Genomic DNA, 16,203 nt, shown 5'->3' with positions numbered 1-16,203 from the left:
AGTGACCTGTAACCTTGCAGTCTCAAGCCCACTTCTACAAATGCAGGTTTTTCTTGCGACTAGGTCTCGTTGCCCATGAAAACACGGTGAAACAGATGTTTAGGCGACCGTCTCACCCCCATCAAACACTTTTCCCACCCTCTTCGTCTCTCTCTTTATCACTCCCGTCTTCTCCATCAAGGTTGCAAACAAAAGCCGATTACCATATTCATGAGGCCGCCAGATGACAAATGCAAGCGGGAGCAAAAGAAAGAACAACACCCACTCTTTATTGCGCTTTCATCGCGTATCGATCATCCTTTCACCTGCAATTATTTTCTAAATCTCTTTGATGCTCTTTCTCCTCCCTCACAACTTTCACGATCCCTCTATTCTCTCTCTCTCGTTTCTGTCAACAGCCTGTTAATATCAAGATACCGAGACAGATGTGTGTGAGTTTGCTCATGACACTGATAAAAAGGCACACAGTACAATATTATGTAGTCTGATGTTTTGTGTGTGTGTGTGTGTGTGTGTGTGTGTGTGTGTGTGTATGTGTGTGCGTGTGTGTGTGTGTGTGTTGTGAGTAAATGGTGAGAGTGATGAAGACAGAAACGCTGTGTATATGCACTGACAGTGATAAAGCGCCAACTCAGATACTCCACAAAGTCTTACTGGCTGGTGTGTGTGTGTGTGTGTGTGTCCCTCCTTACTTCCTACCTCCTTTCCTAAGTCAGCCCTTTTTTACTTCTTCTGTTTCTTCTTTCCAATCACACGTTAGCAACTGCAGCTAGCCCAGCAGACCTGTCAGGCTTTGGATTTTCCCACATGCCTAAGAGCGATGCAAGGTATTTAAAGAGTTTGGAGGGTGTTGTCCTTTTCTTTTAACCTTTCCAACACCAAAAATACAAGCTTGTGTAAGGAATTGATTAAACTGTGTTTTTATCTGCCCTAACGTAATCTGCAAATGTTACCATGTCCTGTTAACTACCTTGCTAGGTTGGGTATTGAGTTATAGAATGCATTTTTAAAAAAATGTATGGTGGGGATGCTGACACTACCTTGGACATGTAGCTTTAGCCTTTTTTTTTTTTTTTAGAACAAATGTATGTAGCTATCAAGTGCACAAGTAAGATTCTGTAAGATTATCTAGAGAAAGCTGGAAACATCATTTTCAACCAATTCATGAAGTTAGCTTGAAAAGCTAGCTCGCTTGTTACAGCTGGTAAAATCTGCCAGCAACAGTTTCAGGAATGAGAAGCCAACTATTGTCTACTTCTGCCACCATCATCCTTCAACTTTTCCTACCTTCACAGCTCCCATCTCTCCCTCTGTCCCTCCTTTCTGAATGTGCTGTTCTCTTCACATTCTTGCCAGCCATTGTTTCATCCTTCAGTTTTCCCTTAACTCTTTCCTTTCCCTCCCTACTTTGCTCATCCTTCTTCCCACCCTTCCGTTTTCTTTCTTTCTTCCCTTCATCACTCATTCATTCTTATGCATTTTTCATTCCTCCATTGCTTCATTTTAATTTATTGCCTCATTCAAGAAACTTTCTTTCCTTCCCTCCTGTTCCACCCCACAGTATTCCTCTCATCCATCCAACATTCTTTCTTTCTTTCTCATTTTCACCCCCACTGTTTCTCCTCCCCCTTAAACTTTGGCTTTTTCAGGTTTTACTATGTAGACAAGGTTTTTATCACCCTTAACTGGGGAAGCAAAAATATATGAATATATCGTCTGGTATTATTGTTGCAGATAATTTGACACTTTGAAGCCATTGTGCTGCATTATTCTGCTCTGAATTACATGGCTGAGGATGACTAACACCTGCAAACACAACCAGTCTCTCTAAAAAATCTGAAACAGAAAGACCTTTGTTGCATTCATTTCATCCCGCACACCCTCCCACCTCACGTTATCTCTCTGTGACAGTTTGAAAGGGAATAATGACATGACGCATCACCATTTTAAGGCGCATGAATGAAAAGACTGAATGAGCTGAAAGAGAAAGACAAAGGGACAGTTAGAGATATAGAGAGCAGCGAAGCGAAGACAGACAGATGGAAGGAAAGTGAGATGGAGGCAGACACCTCGCTGGGACAGAGGGAGACAGACGTAGAGAGATAAATGTGATGGGGGAAGAAGAAGACAGAGACAGACATAGAAGGAGAGACAAGAGGGGAGAAAGAGGAAAAGACAGAAAGCCTGCCTCCTTATCTTACCCTGCCTTTCACAGCCAACCTCATGCTGGCACCTAATACTACTCTGTGTGTGTGTGTGTGTGTGTGTGTGTGTGTGTGTGAATTTCTGAAACTATATGTGAGCATGTTTTCCTGTTTTGTGCATGTATGGACTAAAGTAGAGCTGCAACTAATGACTACATGTCTTTCCTTTCTAAACTAGACTATTATCTCTTTCTATTACTTCCTGTAACTCATTCATTATTTAGTCATATGTCATAAAACGGTAAAAGCCCATCATGATTTGAGTGCGAGGTATTGTCTTCAAACCGTTTTGTTTTGACCAACAGTCAAAATCCAAAGACGTGAAATTCATATTATAATCACATAAAACAAAGAAAAGCAGCTAGTTCTTACATTTGAGAAGCTGGAAGCAGCAAAAGTTTGGCATGTTTGCTTAATAAATGACTTAAAATAGTGACAGAATATTAAATTAAAAATATTTTGTCAGTTGAGTGATTGATTAGGCGATAATTAGTCTCAGTCCTAGTCTAGAGACAGAATGTCCACTGTGTCAACTATTTCCAGATATGCGTGTGTCTCTGTGTCGATTTCTATGAAGCGATTTAATCTGTTTAATGCCCACATCTGCAGTATGTTGCACCATACGTGCCTTTGTGTGTGTGTGTGTGTGTGTGTGTGCGCGCGCGCTTAGGTGATTTCCATGAAGGCTATTTATTCAATCTCCCAGATGACTTGAGCGTGTCGCCAGCAAATAAACATTGACAGCTGAGGTCTAATAATTCCGCCGGCCAGATAGAGCACACTCATCCACTTATGCCCACACACTAACACAGAAATAGTGCAGGAAACAGGTGTGTATGTGTGATGGTATGGGTCATCTATACAGGGTATTTGGAATTTGGGACCGTAATGTATAATATACCCAAGATCAACATTTTGGGAAATATGCTTATTTGCATTCTTTCCGAGTGATCCGTAAAATCCACTGACTCCGGCTAAGGCATGTTACGGCTGTGCTGCGGTTGCGGGAGAGGCCATTGTAGTCAATGTTTTTGAGTAGGTAGCAGGTCTATTTTTGACGGAAGCCGCGTCAAGCGTCACAGAGCAGATCAAACCAGGCAGGAAATCAGACACAGAACGGCACAGAGAATCCGGTCAATTTTCAAAATTATACACCCTGTGGCAACTCCCGATCGTAAAACAACAATAAACACGGTTAAAACAGACACAAAAGGAAAAAATTTAAATATGTAGCCTACTTAATCATAGTAGAAGCACAAAATGCAAACAAAATCTAAACATGTCAGCAAAACCCTCTGATTCTGAAATGCTCCCTGTGGGATATGCAGCCTGAAGTTGACGGAACGAAACGGGGTCACAGAGTGCTGTGAAAAAGGTAGTAGAAACACAAAAAGGAAAAATTAATAACAAGTAAATAACGTGGGGCAGGCTGCACGCTCCGCTGCTGAAACGCTTCTGAGACTCTTCCAGTGGATATTGACGCCGGGCCATGGACGCATCAAAACCATGGGGCAGCTGTAACATGCTGCAGCCGGAGTCAGCGGATTCCTGGCGTTAGATGTGTAAATATGAAACTACTGCCAGAAGATAGAAACAGCTAGCCCCTCTAAAGCAAACTTATTAGCACTTATTGACGTGTTACACCTTGTGTGTTTAATATGTACTGAAAAATATGTATGATGATAAAACATACGAGGTCCGTCCTTATACCCACAATACCTGTACAACATGACAGGATGGATTCAGTGTGAATGCAATCATGTGGTCACCTGTTGGTGTGATCTTTTCCTTAAAGTTCACAATAACCATGTCAATACTAAAATCTTTACGCAGTAATCTTTACATTGGCTAAACTGTTAAAGGAGTTTGAAAGACAATAAATCCCAAAACATGAAGCTTACAAATCAAACTGATTCTAAACAAACTTGCCAGTAAAATTTTGAAGAAAATGTTGTTTTTTGTAGCCTTTGTTCTCCAGATTAAACATGTATCATACACTTAGCAGCCAGTTTATCGGGTAGCTTAAACAAATGTAGTCTAATACAACAGTCCTGCAAAGTTTATGTTGAAACTGTTTTAGAAAGGTGTTGATTTAACTTGATGATCATTCTGGAGGATGTAGTTTGTGGTGCTGTTGAACTGTACTGTGTTATAATGAGAGGAGTTCATAACATTAAGTCTAATATACTTTATCGGTGTAAATGGGGTGGACAAAATATTAGAAACACTTCTCAGTATAATGCGATATATAATTCAACAGCTCTATGACTTTAGCCGACCATGAAATTGGATCAACACATCTCTAAAAATGTATATTCTAAACTGGACAAAGGAACAGGTGTGTTTTGCACGACTGTTGTATTAGTTGCATTGGTTTTATACACGTGTGAGAGTACAAACATTTTCTACAACCTCCGTAGATGGTCGTCACTGGTTACTAAATACATAATGTATTCAAAATAGCAGATCTGTAAGTGTAAGTGAAATAGCTTAATGATGACCACGTGTGCATGAAGCAGTAATGATTGATATGATGCATTCCTGTCACATCTACTTAGCAGTTGTAAGTCACTTTGGATAAAAGCGTCAGCTAAATGAATACATGTAAATGTAAATATAGATTATATTCAAAATGGATTTAATCAGAAACTAAGATGTCAAAAAATGTATCAAGACATTTGAACTCCAACTATGTTTAATAAGTTAGAAGGAATTAGAGTGGACCTATAGTGCCAACACAAAAGTTAGTTAAAATAACATAAGTCCTCCAATAAATGCATCTGCCATTTAGATAATGTATTCATTCCGAGCCATTTCCAGACTTTCTAAGCTGCTAATAGTACTGATAGTATTGCATGTGCACTACACACCTACACACTTCTGACAATACAGGGTTTTACAGGCTGAATTTATCAGGGGAAGTGCAAATAACTCCTCAAGCACTGTTAGTCTTTCTTTCTGAATTAAATGTTTTATTTTAAAAATTATATCATGAATCAATCTTTAATTATAACTCTTTTTGTCTGCCTATTGCCTGTAGCTCACATCAGAATAATAACAATGAGCATAATGAATTGTGTTTATAACCCACAGCATTATGGAATAATGAGAAAAGCTGAGGAGACAGAGGAGGATGTGGGGCAGCAGAGAGGAAAAGAAGAAATCGGAATAAAACAAAGGAGAGAAGAAAAAGGAAAGGAAAAGAAGGCAATGGAACCAATAGCTACGGGAGAGAGAAAGAATAAAAAGTCAAAAGGGAGAAGAAAAAAGTGAATGTGGACAAGAGGAAGAGAGGTGAAAACAAGAGGAAAATGAACAACAAAACTGTGGTTGCTGATGTAAATCTCCCTCAGGTTAAAACAAGATGATAATTAAAAAAGTACCGCAGGGTCACACTGTGACTGTGTGTGTGTTAGAGAGAGAGAGAAAGAGAGTGTGTTCGTGTGTGTCTTACTGTGCAGCCTTTATTGCTGTAGGTAGGTTTGTGTGCATTGGGTGTGGGGGGCGGCCATTAAAAGGTGTCCCTGCTGCAATCAGTGTACAGAGGCCTTAGGGCCTATTTGTTGCTACATCAATCTGGAATTAATGGAAACACGCAAACGCACACTCGTACACACAGCCAAACACATTTTCTGCCTACAGTGTCAGGGAGACGGCTGAACAGCAAGAAACACGCATGTAAGCCTGCACGTATGCACTTGAATGCACACGTGCAGCTGGCAAGAAAGCCAGCCAACCGGGGCCCACAGCAGAACACAACACACACTGTTTAGTGTGTGTTGCAAATTATAATGAGATCCCTTCAGTTTTTAAATTCCTGTCTCCTTATTTCTGTCTTAGATTTCTTTATCAGACCTTTCTTGTCATTATCGAAATAGCTGATAGGTTTTTGTTCATATTCCTAACAAGAACCTGAATTCCTCTTGTTTTGTGCTAAAGGGGCTAAAATATCAATTTTGAGGTTGACATAAATTGCAAATATAAACATCCTTTACTCCCAATCTGAAAATTTCCCAGTGAATATGAACCAAAGTGACATTATGCCAGTTTTTCACAGTAGATAAGGCAGCGCTGTAGCGAGTCCTATGCTGGCTCTGTAAATGTTTTAGCACAAAGTAAACTGGGTAAAGCATATAAGTGTTAATTGCTGACTAGATGTGACAAAAGAACAGAAAGGCAGCAGGGTGGGAATAAGCAGACTGATAGAGAGCACGAGGCCAACAGAGCAGCCAGAGGCACCGTTTTTCAATTGCATGACCCAAGACACCAAATCCCCATCAGCTCCAGGGCTCCCATTCTGTAGCCGAAACAGACCTCTGACTTGCCGAGTGAGAGATGCGATTCCCCTAAAGCAGGGGTGGGCAAACTTCGGCCCGCAGAAGATTGGTACACAATTGCCCAAATCAAATGTAATACCTGGCGTTCCACCAGGTGGCGCATTACGCGCAGTGATAGACTTAATTTTGCAGAGCCCGGGCTACTCTCTGTTATTACTCTGCTACTGCTCTGAACGCATCTGCAACAATGAGTGGGCCAAGGGGAAAAAAGTCGACAGTAAGTGTTTAATAAGGAATGGACAACTAAATACTTTTTTACTGAAGTCCAGTCAAAGGCTGTATGTCTTATTTGCCAAGAAACGGTTTCAGTCGTCACTTTTACACCAAGCCTGCTAATTATGCTATTAACAACCAGTCAACGGACGAACGGAGTACGCCAATGTTACCACAGATGGATCGCCAAATCTGACTGGGAGAAACGTCGGGTTGCTCAAAAGAAACTAGGAGAGGGTGAAAGAGGACAACCCTGAGCAGGAGGTGATTTTCTTACACTACATAATCCACCAGGAAGCACTGTGTAAATCCGTATTGCAGCTTGACCACGTAGTGAAGCCAGTTGTAAAAGTTGTTAACTTTATTTGAGTGAAGGGACTTTAGCATCGTCAGTTTATTAATTTTATTGAAGACACTGACGCTGATCACCAGGACTTTCTTTTCCACTCCAATGTCTGCAGGTTAAGTTTGGGGAAAGTATGTCAACGAGTGTGGGAGCTCAAAAGGGAGATTCTCGCATTTTTGGAGATACTTCAGAAAGCTGACGATTTTCCTGAGCTGAGTGACCCAGATTGGCTTTGTGATTTAGCTTCCTAACATACTGACACACATCAATGAGCTGAACGTGAAGCTACAAAGGAAAGACCAGTTTGTGCATGAAATGTACACAAATGTCAGTGCCTTCAAAACCAAGCTAGCTTAATTCTCAAATCAAATGTCAAACAAGTCATTCGCTCATTTTCCCACACTCGCTACGCTGAAAGAGGCCCCTCGACATGTGAAGAAATACAGGAAATCACTGGACCACCTGCATGGAGAATTCTGCCGTCGGTTCTCTGATTTTGGAAAAGTTGACACATCACTTCAGCTGGTGTTATGTCCCTTCGCACAAGATCCTGAAATGGAGCCACAGGAGTTGCAGAACTGATTGATCTCCAATGTGACAACGTCTTAAAGGAGAAGTTTAACTCTCTTTAACTGGATTAATTTTATGCTTCATTAAGCGCAGACAAATTTCCAAACATCCAGAAGATGGCACAGAGGATGCTGGTGCTGTTTGGCTCTACCTATTTGTGTGAACAGACTTTTAGTGTGATGAACACCTACAAAGCAGCCCACAGATCCCAGTTGAGTGATGAACACCTCAGATCTGTTCTGAGAATTGCCACAACAAAACTCACACCAGACTTCCACGCGCTGGCAGAAAAGGGTGATCAGCAACACTGTTCCCACTAAAAGTGAATGTAAGTATTAACACTGTAATGCCTTTTTTATGTTTATGTTTGATATGTATGCATCTGGTGCTAGCCCGGCCCATCTGTCAAATTTTAAAAATCAATGTGGCCCCTGAGCCAAAAAGTTTGCCCACCCCTGCCCTAAAGGCTTCAGTAAAATGTCACCATCAAGTCCCCAGAAACAGCAGCAGGTGGTGAGGTGGTTCTGGCATCGTGGCCACAGTCAGAACTACAGGTCACGTAATGCCCACTGGCCCCAAAAGAAAATGTAACTAAACATGGGGGCGATGGCGACGCTATGGAGACGGCAAGAACTGTTGGTTCGTCAGCTTTGGCTGCTCGTGTGATGATGGCAGAGATTGGTGTGAGTGAAGGGAACATATACGCAAGTTGAAGAAAGGCTCAGCAGTGAAACACACATCTTCTGTAACACAGCCATGCCCACTGTACGCCTCCTTCTGCGGTCGTCGCTTGATCACAATGAATGAAATCTTCTTAAAATAGCCTCATATTTAGAGTGAAAAGAAGCAGACTTTTCCACCATTGCTCATATCACAAAGTAAATGGAAGAGTGTGAACAAAGTTACTGTGAGGAATATAATGCACAAAGCACCCACCAGAAAATCAAGTCGATGGTATGTTTTGCAGGACTCCTTATAACCACTTATATCAAGTCAGATCAAGCACTAGTGTTCAGTAATGTCTGAAGGTCACACCAGAGTGGCAACTGAGCTGACCTCTTCTGGCGTGACAGGCAGACAAGTGTCAGTGGTAGTGTCCCAATAGGGACACCACAGAAATGAACGCTTTGCACCAAAAATGGAGACAGCATTTTTAAAATGAGGACCTCAAAGAATTACCACTTTAACGTGAGAATAAAGAAATAGAGAAGAGCTGTTAGTCCTTACCAGGCGTGATCTCTATCACGGTGTCCTGTCTCTCCGGGGGGAAAAGGACCTTGGGAGGCTGAGTGGTCTGGAGAGCTGAGAGAGAGAGAGAAAGAGATACAGGGGGAAGGTTGATTATCAGGAGTGTGTTGGTCTGGGGGACCCACATCATCATGAACACACAACATAACAAACACACATCCATCATATCCATCCAACTATTAAGATGTACGACGGGTTTGAATAGAAAAAAAATTAAGGGATCTTCTTGAAAAGAAACGTTCAAACATTGCACAAGAACCACTCATGTGAGTGATTTCCTTGTAATTACATTTTTCTCTTAAGCGCAAACACATATGTCATACAATTAAATGGACTGTACCTGTATAGCTCCTCTCAAGTCTTCAGACCACAAAAGCACTTGACTTTACATGTCACATTCACGCACATTACATGCGCTGATGGAAGAAGCAACCATGCAAGCTGCTTATCAGAAACAGAAACTAATCATTCACACAGCACATCACACGGGCACAGCCATCGCTCTACCTCCTGAGCCACAGTATAACAGTATAAACAGTATAAATTACACTTCAAAATGATGTTGACATTATCCTGTTTGACTCAACAATTCAAATTACAATATAATTATACATTTATTCATATTGCCTAACAATATTATCATTCATTTAACATGGTTAGTGATCCTTCTGTATAACACCATAATCTCAAAATGAACATCTCAAACTGCAAAATGACTTAAATGATGCACAAACTGAAGGTTAATTTGTCTCTGTATATTATAAGGTCAGCTGGAAATGTAATCCTTTGGATGCCTTAGCACGTCAGGCCTGTGGAAGAGAGTGACAGCGTGCTGATATATTGGCAGAGACAGATGAATGGTTGTTGTTGCGGTTCAGATTACCACGGGTTGTGCCTCTGCAAATGTGAAACTCCGCAGACAGACACACCGATCCAACCCTATTCCCTTAATTCCACTGCTGACGCTGTTAAAAATGACAGACCCCTTTATGGATCTCTGACAGCAGGACTTCAATTTCTAAACTCGTAAAGTTTCTTTTCTTTTTCTTCTTTTTTAAAGTTTAAAGCTTCTTTTTACTCTTCGATGTCATTTTCATGAATGAACACTTCCTGACATGTGTTAGGACACGTAGCCTTTGTAGTGTACCAACAGGGTGGATGTGTGCATTTTATATCAAATAAATTTGGACTACTCCAAATTCTTTCTCTCTCCCTGGGAGAGAGAAAAGGAGGTGGTGAGAAATCAACTCAACAGACGGCTGAAGAGACCCCAAAGGAAGAGGTGAAAGGTTCGCTCTCCCTAAGTGCTGTTTCTGGGCAGTCTGATCATAAAACTGGCCACCTTTGGCAGCAGCCGTGATATGCCTTGGTGCCTGACTGTTAAAATGACAAAAGAAACACTCTAGCTTTCTCCTGAACAGCCTATTGGAACTCTTCGTAAGAGAGGGCAGGAAACCCTAAACTGCCCCCCCATCCGCATAACCACGGCAACTGACCTTGCTCTTTGTTTGAGTACCTCACATCAAAGGATATTCTCCTTTTCACAGCCAGATGCAAATTTGAGAAACTCCAGGACACCAGGAGGACAGCCCTGAACTCCACTGTGTAAACAAGAGTACTGTCTCCTCAAGACTCAAAAATTACCTTGTTTAATTAAATTTTCAGCAAGGTCACCTGACTTTATTCATTTTATTTGTAACCAATGCTTTGTTCACAATACTTTCTGATGCTTCCTTTAGAAATGATGATAAAGAAATGTCATCCTATACCCGATTAATTTTCCAGCTCAAATTTAAGGTTAAAAATGACTAAATTTCCCAGCTCCTGAGAAGATTGTTTTAGGATTATTCAGAGCTATCTTTATGTAACCCGAGCTCCCCCAAGTGGACAAAATAAGTATTACATGACATCGTCTGAAATGCCGTTTAATGTATTTACCTGTCCATAATCTAATGCCATTCGTGTATCTTGCTTCTATTCTCTAAGAACGTGTAACAGCCAATATATCCAGAAAGCTAGTTAAGTTCTTCTCCTCTGATCTGATTCATTCTGAAATGCTAGCCTCAAAGTTGAACTACTGACAATTGTTTTCCTTTTATCAAGTGCTTGAAACTAAGAATGGTATACCCGTTTGACAATTAAGGTTTGATTGTAGGAAGATATTTGATTACAATACGCGCAAATAGATTTTTTTGATTAGACATTAAAGTTAAGGAAACCGCAAACAAGCCCTCCCTCAGGGGAACAAAGGACTGCCCTCTGGGAACCACGCCCCAACAGACAAAAGCAGCGACCCACGTTGTCTCGGTCTCTCTTGTCCTCTTTTTGTTGCTGGCTCTCCAACTGCGCTTCGGCACGCGCCCTGCGTGCTCCCTCTCCCGGGAACGCCCTAAGATTCGACTCGGCGCAGCAAAGGCTTGTTCGTTTTCAAGCCACACCCGCGAAGTGCCGCGACCTCAGCTTTCCCTCGTTTAACAGCAACTTTACTTGCGTTTTATTTTCTTTGGTTTTGTTTTGTTAAAATAATCTTTTTAAGCTTTATCCGTCGAGCTAATACCCCTTCGATATGAGACTGACTGATTTAAGATAATTGAGCAATTATTAACTAACTGATCACTAGTGAATAATTGTATAATTATTAAAACCATACTAAGAGGTCCAGACACTCTGGGCAAATTGGAACCGAAATGAGAGATTTATGAATGAATATTCTCTGAATATTAAAATTCATAATTTTGTATTAATTCTCATAAATTTATTAAAACATAGTAGTCATGCTACACCTTATATGGGCTTGTTGGGGTGTTCATTGTGCTAATTTACTAATCTCATGCCCTAAATCACGCACAGAAAGCATCATGCTTACGCATGCCATTTAAACAGTTATCTGATATTAGGACTGTTTGCTGAATCTGATGTAGCACACTGGTACGAGTTCACCGCACAGAAAAAAGTAAGAGAAAGTTAAGATAAGAATATGAAAACACTGAGGCCCACTGTATGTTTAATTCACTCACTGTAGCAATAATCTGTATGTCTTTTTTTCAATCAAAACAAAAACCGCTTTACTTTAATGTACCAGCACTTGTGTCAAAAGCACAGGAAGAGTTACGGCAAGGACAGATAGAGCTAAAAGAAAAAAACAAGAAGGATCAGAGAGTTGGAGAGTGACAAACAAAGATAACAAAGATATTGGTCTGAGGTCTGAGTTAGCCTGAAAAAAACAATGTGACTGTAGCTCCACAGTACACAGTATTTTGTAACAGAAAGGCCGAGGGAGAATGCTGACCTTTGCTCTACCAATTGATCACTGCCCTGCAGCATCACAAAACCAAATATACAGAGACCGGAGCTCACTGTCTGTCACACCAAGGATATGTTGCCTCAGCCACAGAGGCAACTCAGTGCACAGCCCATCTCACCCCCTAACGCTCTCTATTGAAATATTGGTTCACTTGTCATGATATTTCCTGTACTTGTCTGAGACTTAACAACTACAATTACAAAGCTGCAGCGGCCATATCAGAGATAACTCAGCACATTGTTCAGAGTGTGGCGCCCCACCTACTGTCCTGGAGGCTGTCCTGGCTAACCTCAGCAGGTAACTGGCATCTTTGGGAGGGTCGTCAGCTGATTGAGCTTGCCTGGGCCCATGCAATCAGTTCGGTCTCTCCCTAAGTGTCTTGCGTGGACTCCATCTTTGTCACATTCCCTGGGCCAGTTTGTGACAGGAGGCGCTTCCACACTTAGAACCCATTCCTCTGACTTTCAGAGAAACGGCCGGGCCACGCAGCCTACCTGAGCAGTGGATGTGTATCACAGAACCCCTTGCTTTTGATTTTGGCGCCCATGTTAATGGGTCAGAACAGCCACATGGCCTGCGTGAGCAGTGTGAATTCTCAGTTTGGTTCTCAAACTTCTTTCCCGACAAACATCCTACAGAGACCCCACTTTTCTTTTCTTTTCCTTTTTGTACTTCAGCTTTTTTCCCCACAAATAACCCTGTCAATCCCTCCATCATTCCATCTCTCTCTCTCTTTCTCTGATAAGACTGATAGCTTCATTTGCATTCTCAGGGGACCTAGGCATCCTTTTGAGATTAATGAGACAACCCTTCATCTAGACCTACTCGTCTCCTGTTCCTTCCTCTATTCCTATCCTACACCTTTCTCTTCCTCTTAGCTTTGCCACTATTTCCCTCACCACGTATAGATAGCCTTTAGCTGTCACTGCCAGCTCAAAAGTACACATTGATGTTTTTCACATGAATAGTACAAAGATATACAGCAGATGTGGAATTTTGCCATTTCCTTTATTTTCTGCGGTACTGCCCCCGTCTCTCCCACAAATATCTGTGTCTTTATCAAGTGACACACCTAACAGATCCTACTCAGAAGTCTGCATGACTTGGTGAATTGTTCTTTTTGATATACAGACAAGTCTGACCAGCAATAACAAAAATTCTAATAATACCATTACCACTGTATACAGCATTATATTGCACCATCTGGACCTTACTAGACCAACAGTCTTATACAGAGCTACTGGCTGTGTGAGTGTTTGGGGTCTGTGTTAACCTGAATAAAAATCTGAATATCAAAAGGTGTCTGGTGAATAGGTGATAATGATGGGGCTGCTGTTTACTTTTAGCACAGTTTCACACATAGACATGAGTGTCAATTTAAGATTGTAAACTTTTCGCAATGCCTGCTTGTAGTGAAAATGACTTCTGTATTCTGCTGAAGTGGAAATATGTGGAAATGTCTATGTATGCATGGGTGTGGAGAAGTGCTATTAGGTTAAACACAATGGCTGACTCCAAACAGACAGTCCAGAACCAAATTCTGGTCCCTTTTTAATATGTGATTTGAGCCAAAAATTTGCACACTGGTTATCTTTCTGCTTTTGTGTAGAACTAGAATGACACAATTAGCAAATAAACGTAAAGCTGCTTTAATATTTTTACAATAACAAATTATGCACTGAGGATGTATGATGTGAAAAGGATCGCCCGTAATGATGAACCCACAGAGAATTATCCCTCAGCCCTATGTAGCCTTTCAGCATCTTTCAGCTTATTTTTTTGGTTTTATGGCCTGCAACTGTAACCGTAACTGCAACCGTAAAGCGTCACTGTACGCTACCTGTCAAACACCAAACAGGAGACACACAAAGTAGTACATAGTGGAGAATTCAGCTAAAGAGCCAGACATGTCCCTCACACTGTGACAATGTGTAAATGTTGAGTTTGCAGATTGTTACACTTCAAAAAATGCAGGTTTAAATTTTACTTTACTACTTTAATAAGTTAACTGTACCTTTTTTTTGACTACTTTGACTATTTGCAAAATTAGTTGAATGGGGTAGCCACTTCCTACAACACACCCCCTTAGGCATTATGTGATCTACATCCTAATTGTGCACACTGGCCAGACAAACTAATTGCCAACACCACATTACAAAAACGTGAACGGCAGCTGCCTGCTTCATATTCTCTCTGGGTTTCCAGTGAGTTATATGGTGCACATTAGGTCAGACAGAGTAATAACCACTAGACAGACCTGAGACAGAGGAGTCAAAGCTTGTTTTAATGCTTAACTCATACTGCAATAATTACATGGGGTATACAGTATATCTGGCATTTCCTTGAACTCAAAGGTGTGTGTGCATGTGTGTCATCCGATATGAACTTATGTGAGCGCCAGAAAGTTCACACCATTTGAAAGTCATTTAAGTAACTTTTCTGTGATTTAGGAACACTTTGACGCTATCTGAATCATCCTGATCTGATAATTTCAGCACACCAGGTGCTCCAAGAAGATTAAAACAAACACTGTCTTATTGCAGTTGTTATCTCCACAGATGGAATGAACGCAGTTTGTGTGTCAAGCCAAATGTGACCTTTTTCCCATTTCCATTTTGAAATCAGATGGCCGAAGGATTCACAACATAGAAATGTTCCTATTACAGTTAGACACAAGAGGACATTTGTTAAAACAATATTCACATTTACATTGCCATTTTCTCAGTAGGATGTTAATTATTCCTGCTCTGTGGCCTAAGATGTGTTATATTGCTAATGGAATGACCTCAGCATTTTAAGGATCACTTCCTTTTGATCTTTACTGCTTTCTGTCCAGTGCAACTACCAAACACTCTCTGTCTCATCTGACCTTTGACACATGTTTTGCTACAGTGCGAGAGTTTTCAAATCTCATTTGAGAGACATTCTGTAAAAGTATAAACTCATAAAGGGCTGTCATTGGAAGCTGTAAGTACTGTGCCACTGTATTAACCTGTTGGTGACTGCCACCCTTTTCCAGGAAAAACACCTAAAATAACTAAATGAATCAGGAATAATTCCTCAACCATTTGGCCCAGATTTATAATTCTGGTCTCATTTGAAAAGGTCAGAAGCTAAGGAATATAAATCTATTGTAAATTAACATATTTATTTACCATTACAGACTAAATGGAGATGCAATAAAGAAAAATATGTTTTCATCCTCACCTTATAAAAAACTGGAATGCAATTGTAACTGTAAATTTGATGAAAATAAACTAAAATACAACAGTTGTACTTTAAAAAAATATATATACCAGGTGAATGTCCATATTTTGGCAATATTTACTGTTTAAATGTTGACTTTTATTGGGAGTTATCTTGATTGCTATTGTCACAACTGATTGTGACAGTATGCTAGAGAATGAAGAACAGGGGTCAGACATACAGTGAGGAAAATAAGTATTTGAACACCCTGCTATTTTGCAAGTTCTCCCACTTAGAAATCATGGAGGGATTTTTTAACTATTTATTTGTATGATACAGCTGCAAAGAAGTATTTGAACACCTGTCTATCAGCTAGAATTCTGACTCTCAAAGACCTGTTAGTCTGCCTTCAAAATGTCCACCTCCACTCCATTTATTATCCTAAATTAGATGCACCTGTTTGAGGTCTTTAGCTGCATAAAGACACCTGTCCACCCCATACAATCAGTAAGAATCCAACTACTAACATGGCCAAGACCAAAGAGAGAAAATGGAAGAAGCTAAACATGACTGTCAATCTCCCTCGGACTGGGGCTCCATGCAAGATCTCACCTCGTGGGGTCTCAATGATCCTAAGAAAGGTGAGAAATCAGCCCAGAACTACACGGGAGGAGCCGGTCAATGACCTGAAAAGAGCTGGGACCACCGTTTCCAAGGTTACTGTTGGTAATACACTAAGACGTCATGGTTTGAAATCACGCATGGCACGGAAGGTTCCCCTGCTTAAACCAGCAC

The 16,203-nt window shown here is 40.8% G+C and overlaps 2 protein-coding genes across 6 annotated transcripts in view; both read right to left on the bottom strand.

The window, feature by feature from the left end:
• The window catches only part of si:zfos-2326c3.2 (traf2 and NCK-interacting protein kinase), a 594,814-nt gene that overhangs the window by 125,086 nt on the left and 453,525 nt on the right, over positions 1 to 16,203 (bottom strand). The gene's annotated exons all lie outside the window — the stretch shown is intronic.
• Positions 1 to 16,203, bottom strand: part of il1rapl2 (interleukin 1 receptor accessory protein-like 2) — a 478,610-nt gene that overhangs the window by 71,691 nt on the left and 390,716 nt on the right. For all 4 annotated transcript variants that reach the window (XM_046030692.1, XM_046030693.1, XM_046030695.1 and 1 more), the window contains exon 7: positions 8,898 to 8,972. In XM_046030692.1, the coding sequence (XP_045886648.1) occupies positions 8,898 to 8,972 (75 nt within the window). The remainder of the gene's footprint in view (positions 1 to 8,897; positions 8,973 to 16,203) is intronic.

The sequence above is a fragment of the Micropterus dolomieu genome, linkage group LG19 (assembly GCF_021292245.1).
Source record: "Micropterus dolomieu isolate WLL.071019.BEF.003 ecotype Adirondacks linkage group LG19, ASM2129224v1, whole genome shotgun sequence".
Classification (NCBI taxonomy): Eukaryota; Metazoa; Chordata; class Actinopteri; order Centrarchiformes; family Centrarchidae; genus Micropterus; species Micropterus dolomieu.
This window is presented reverse-complemented; position numbering and strand designations above follow the sequence as displayed.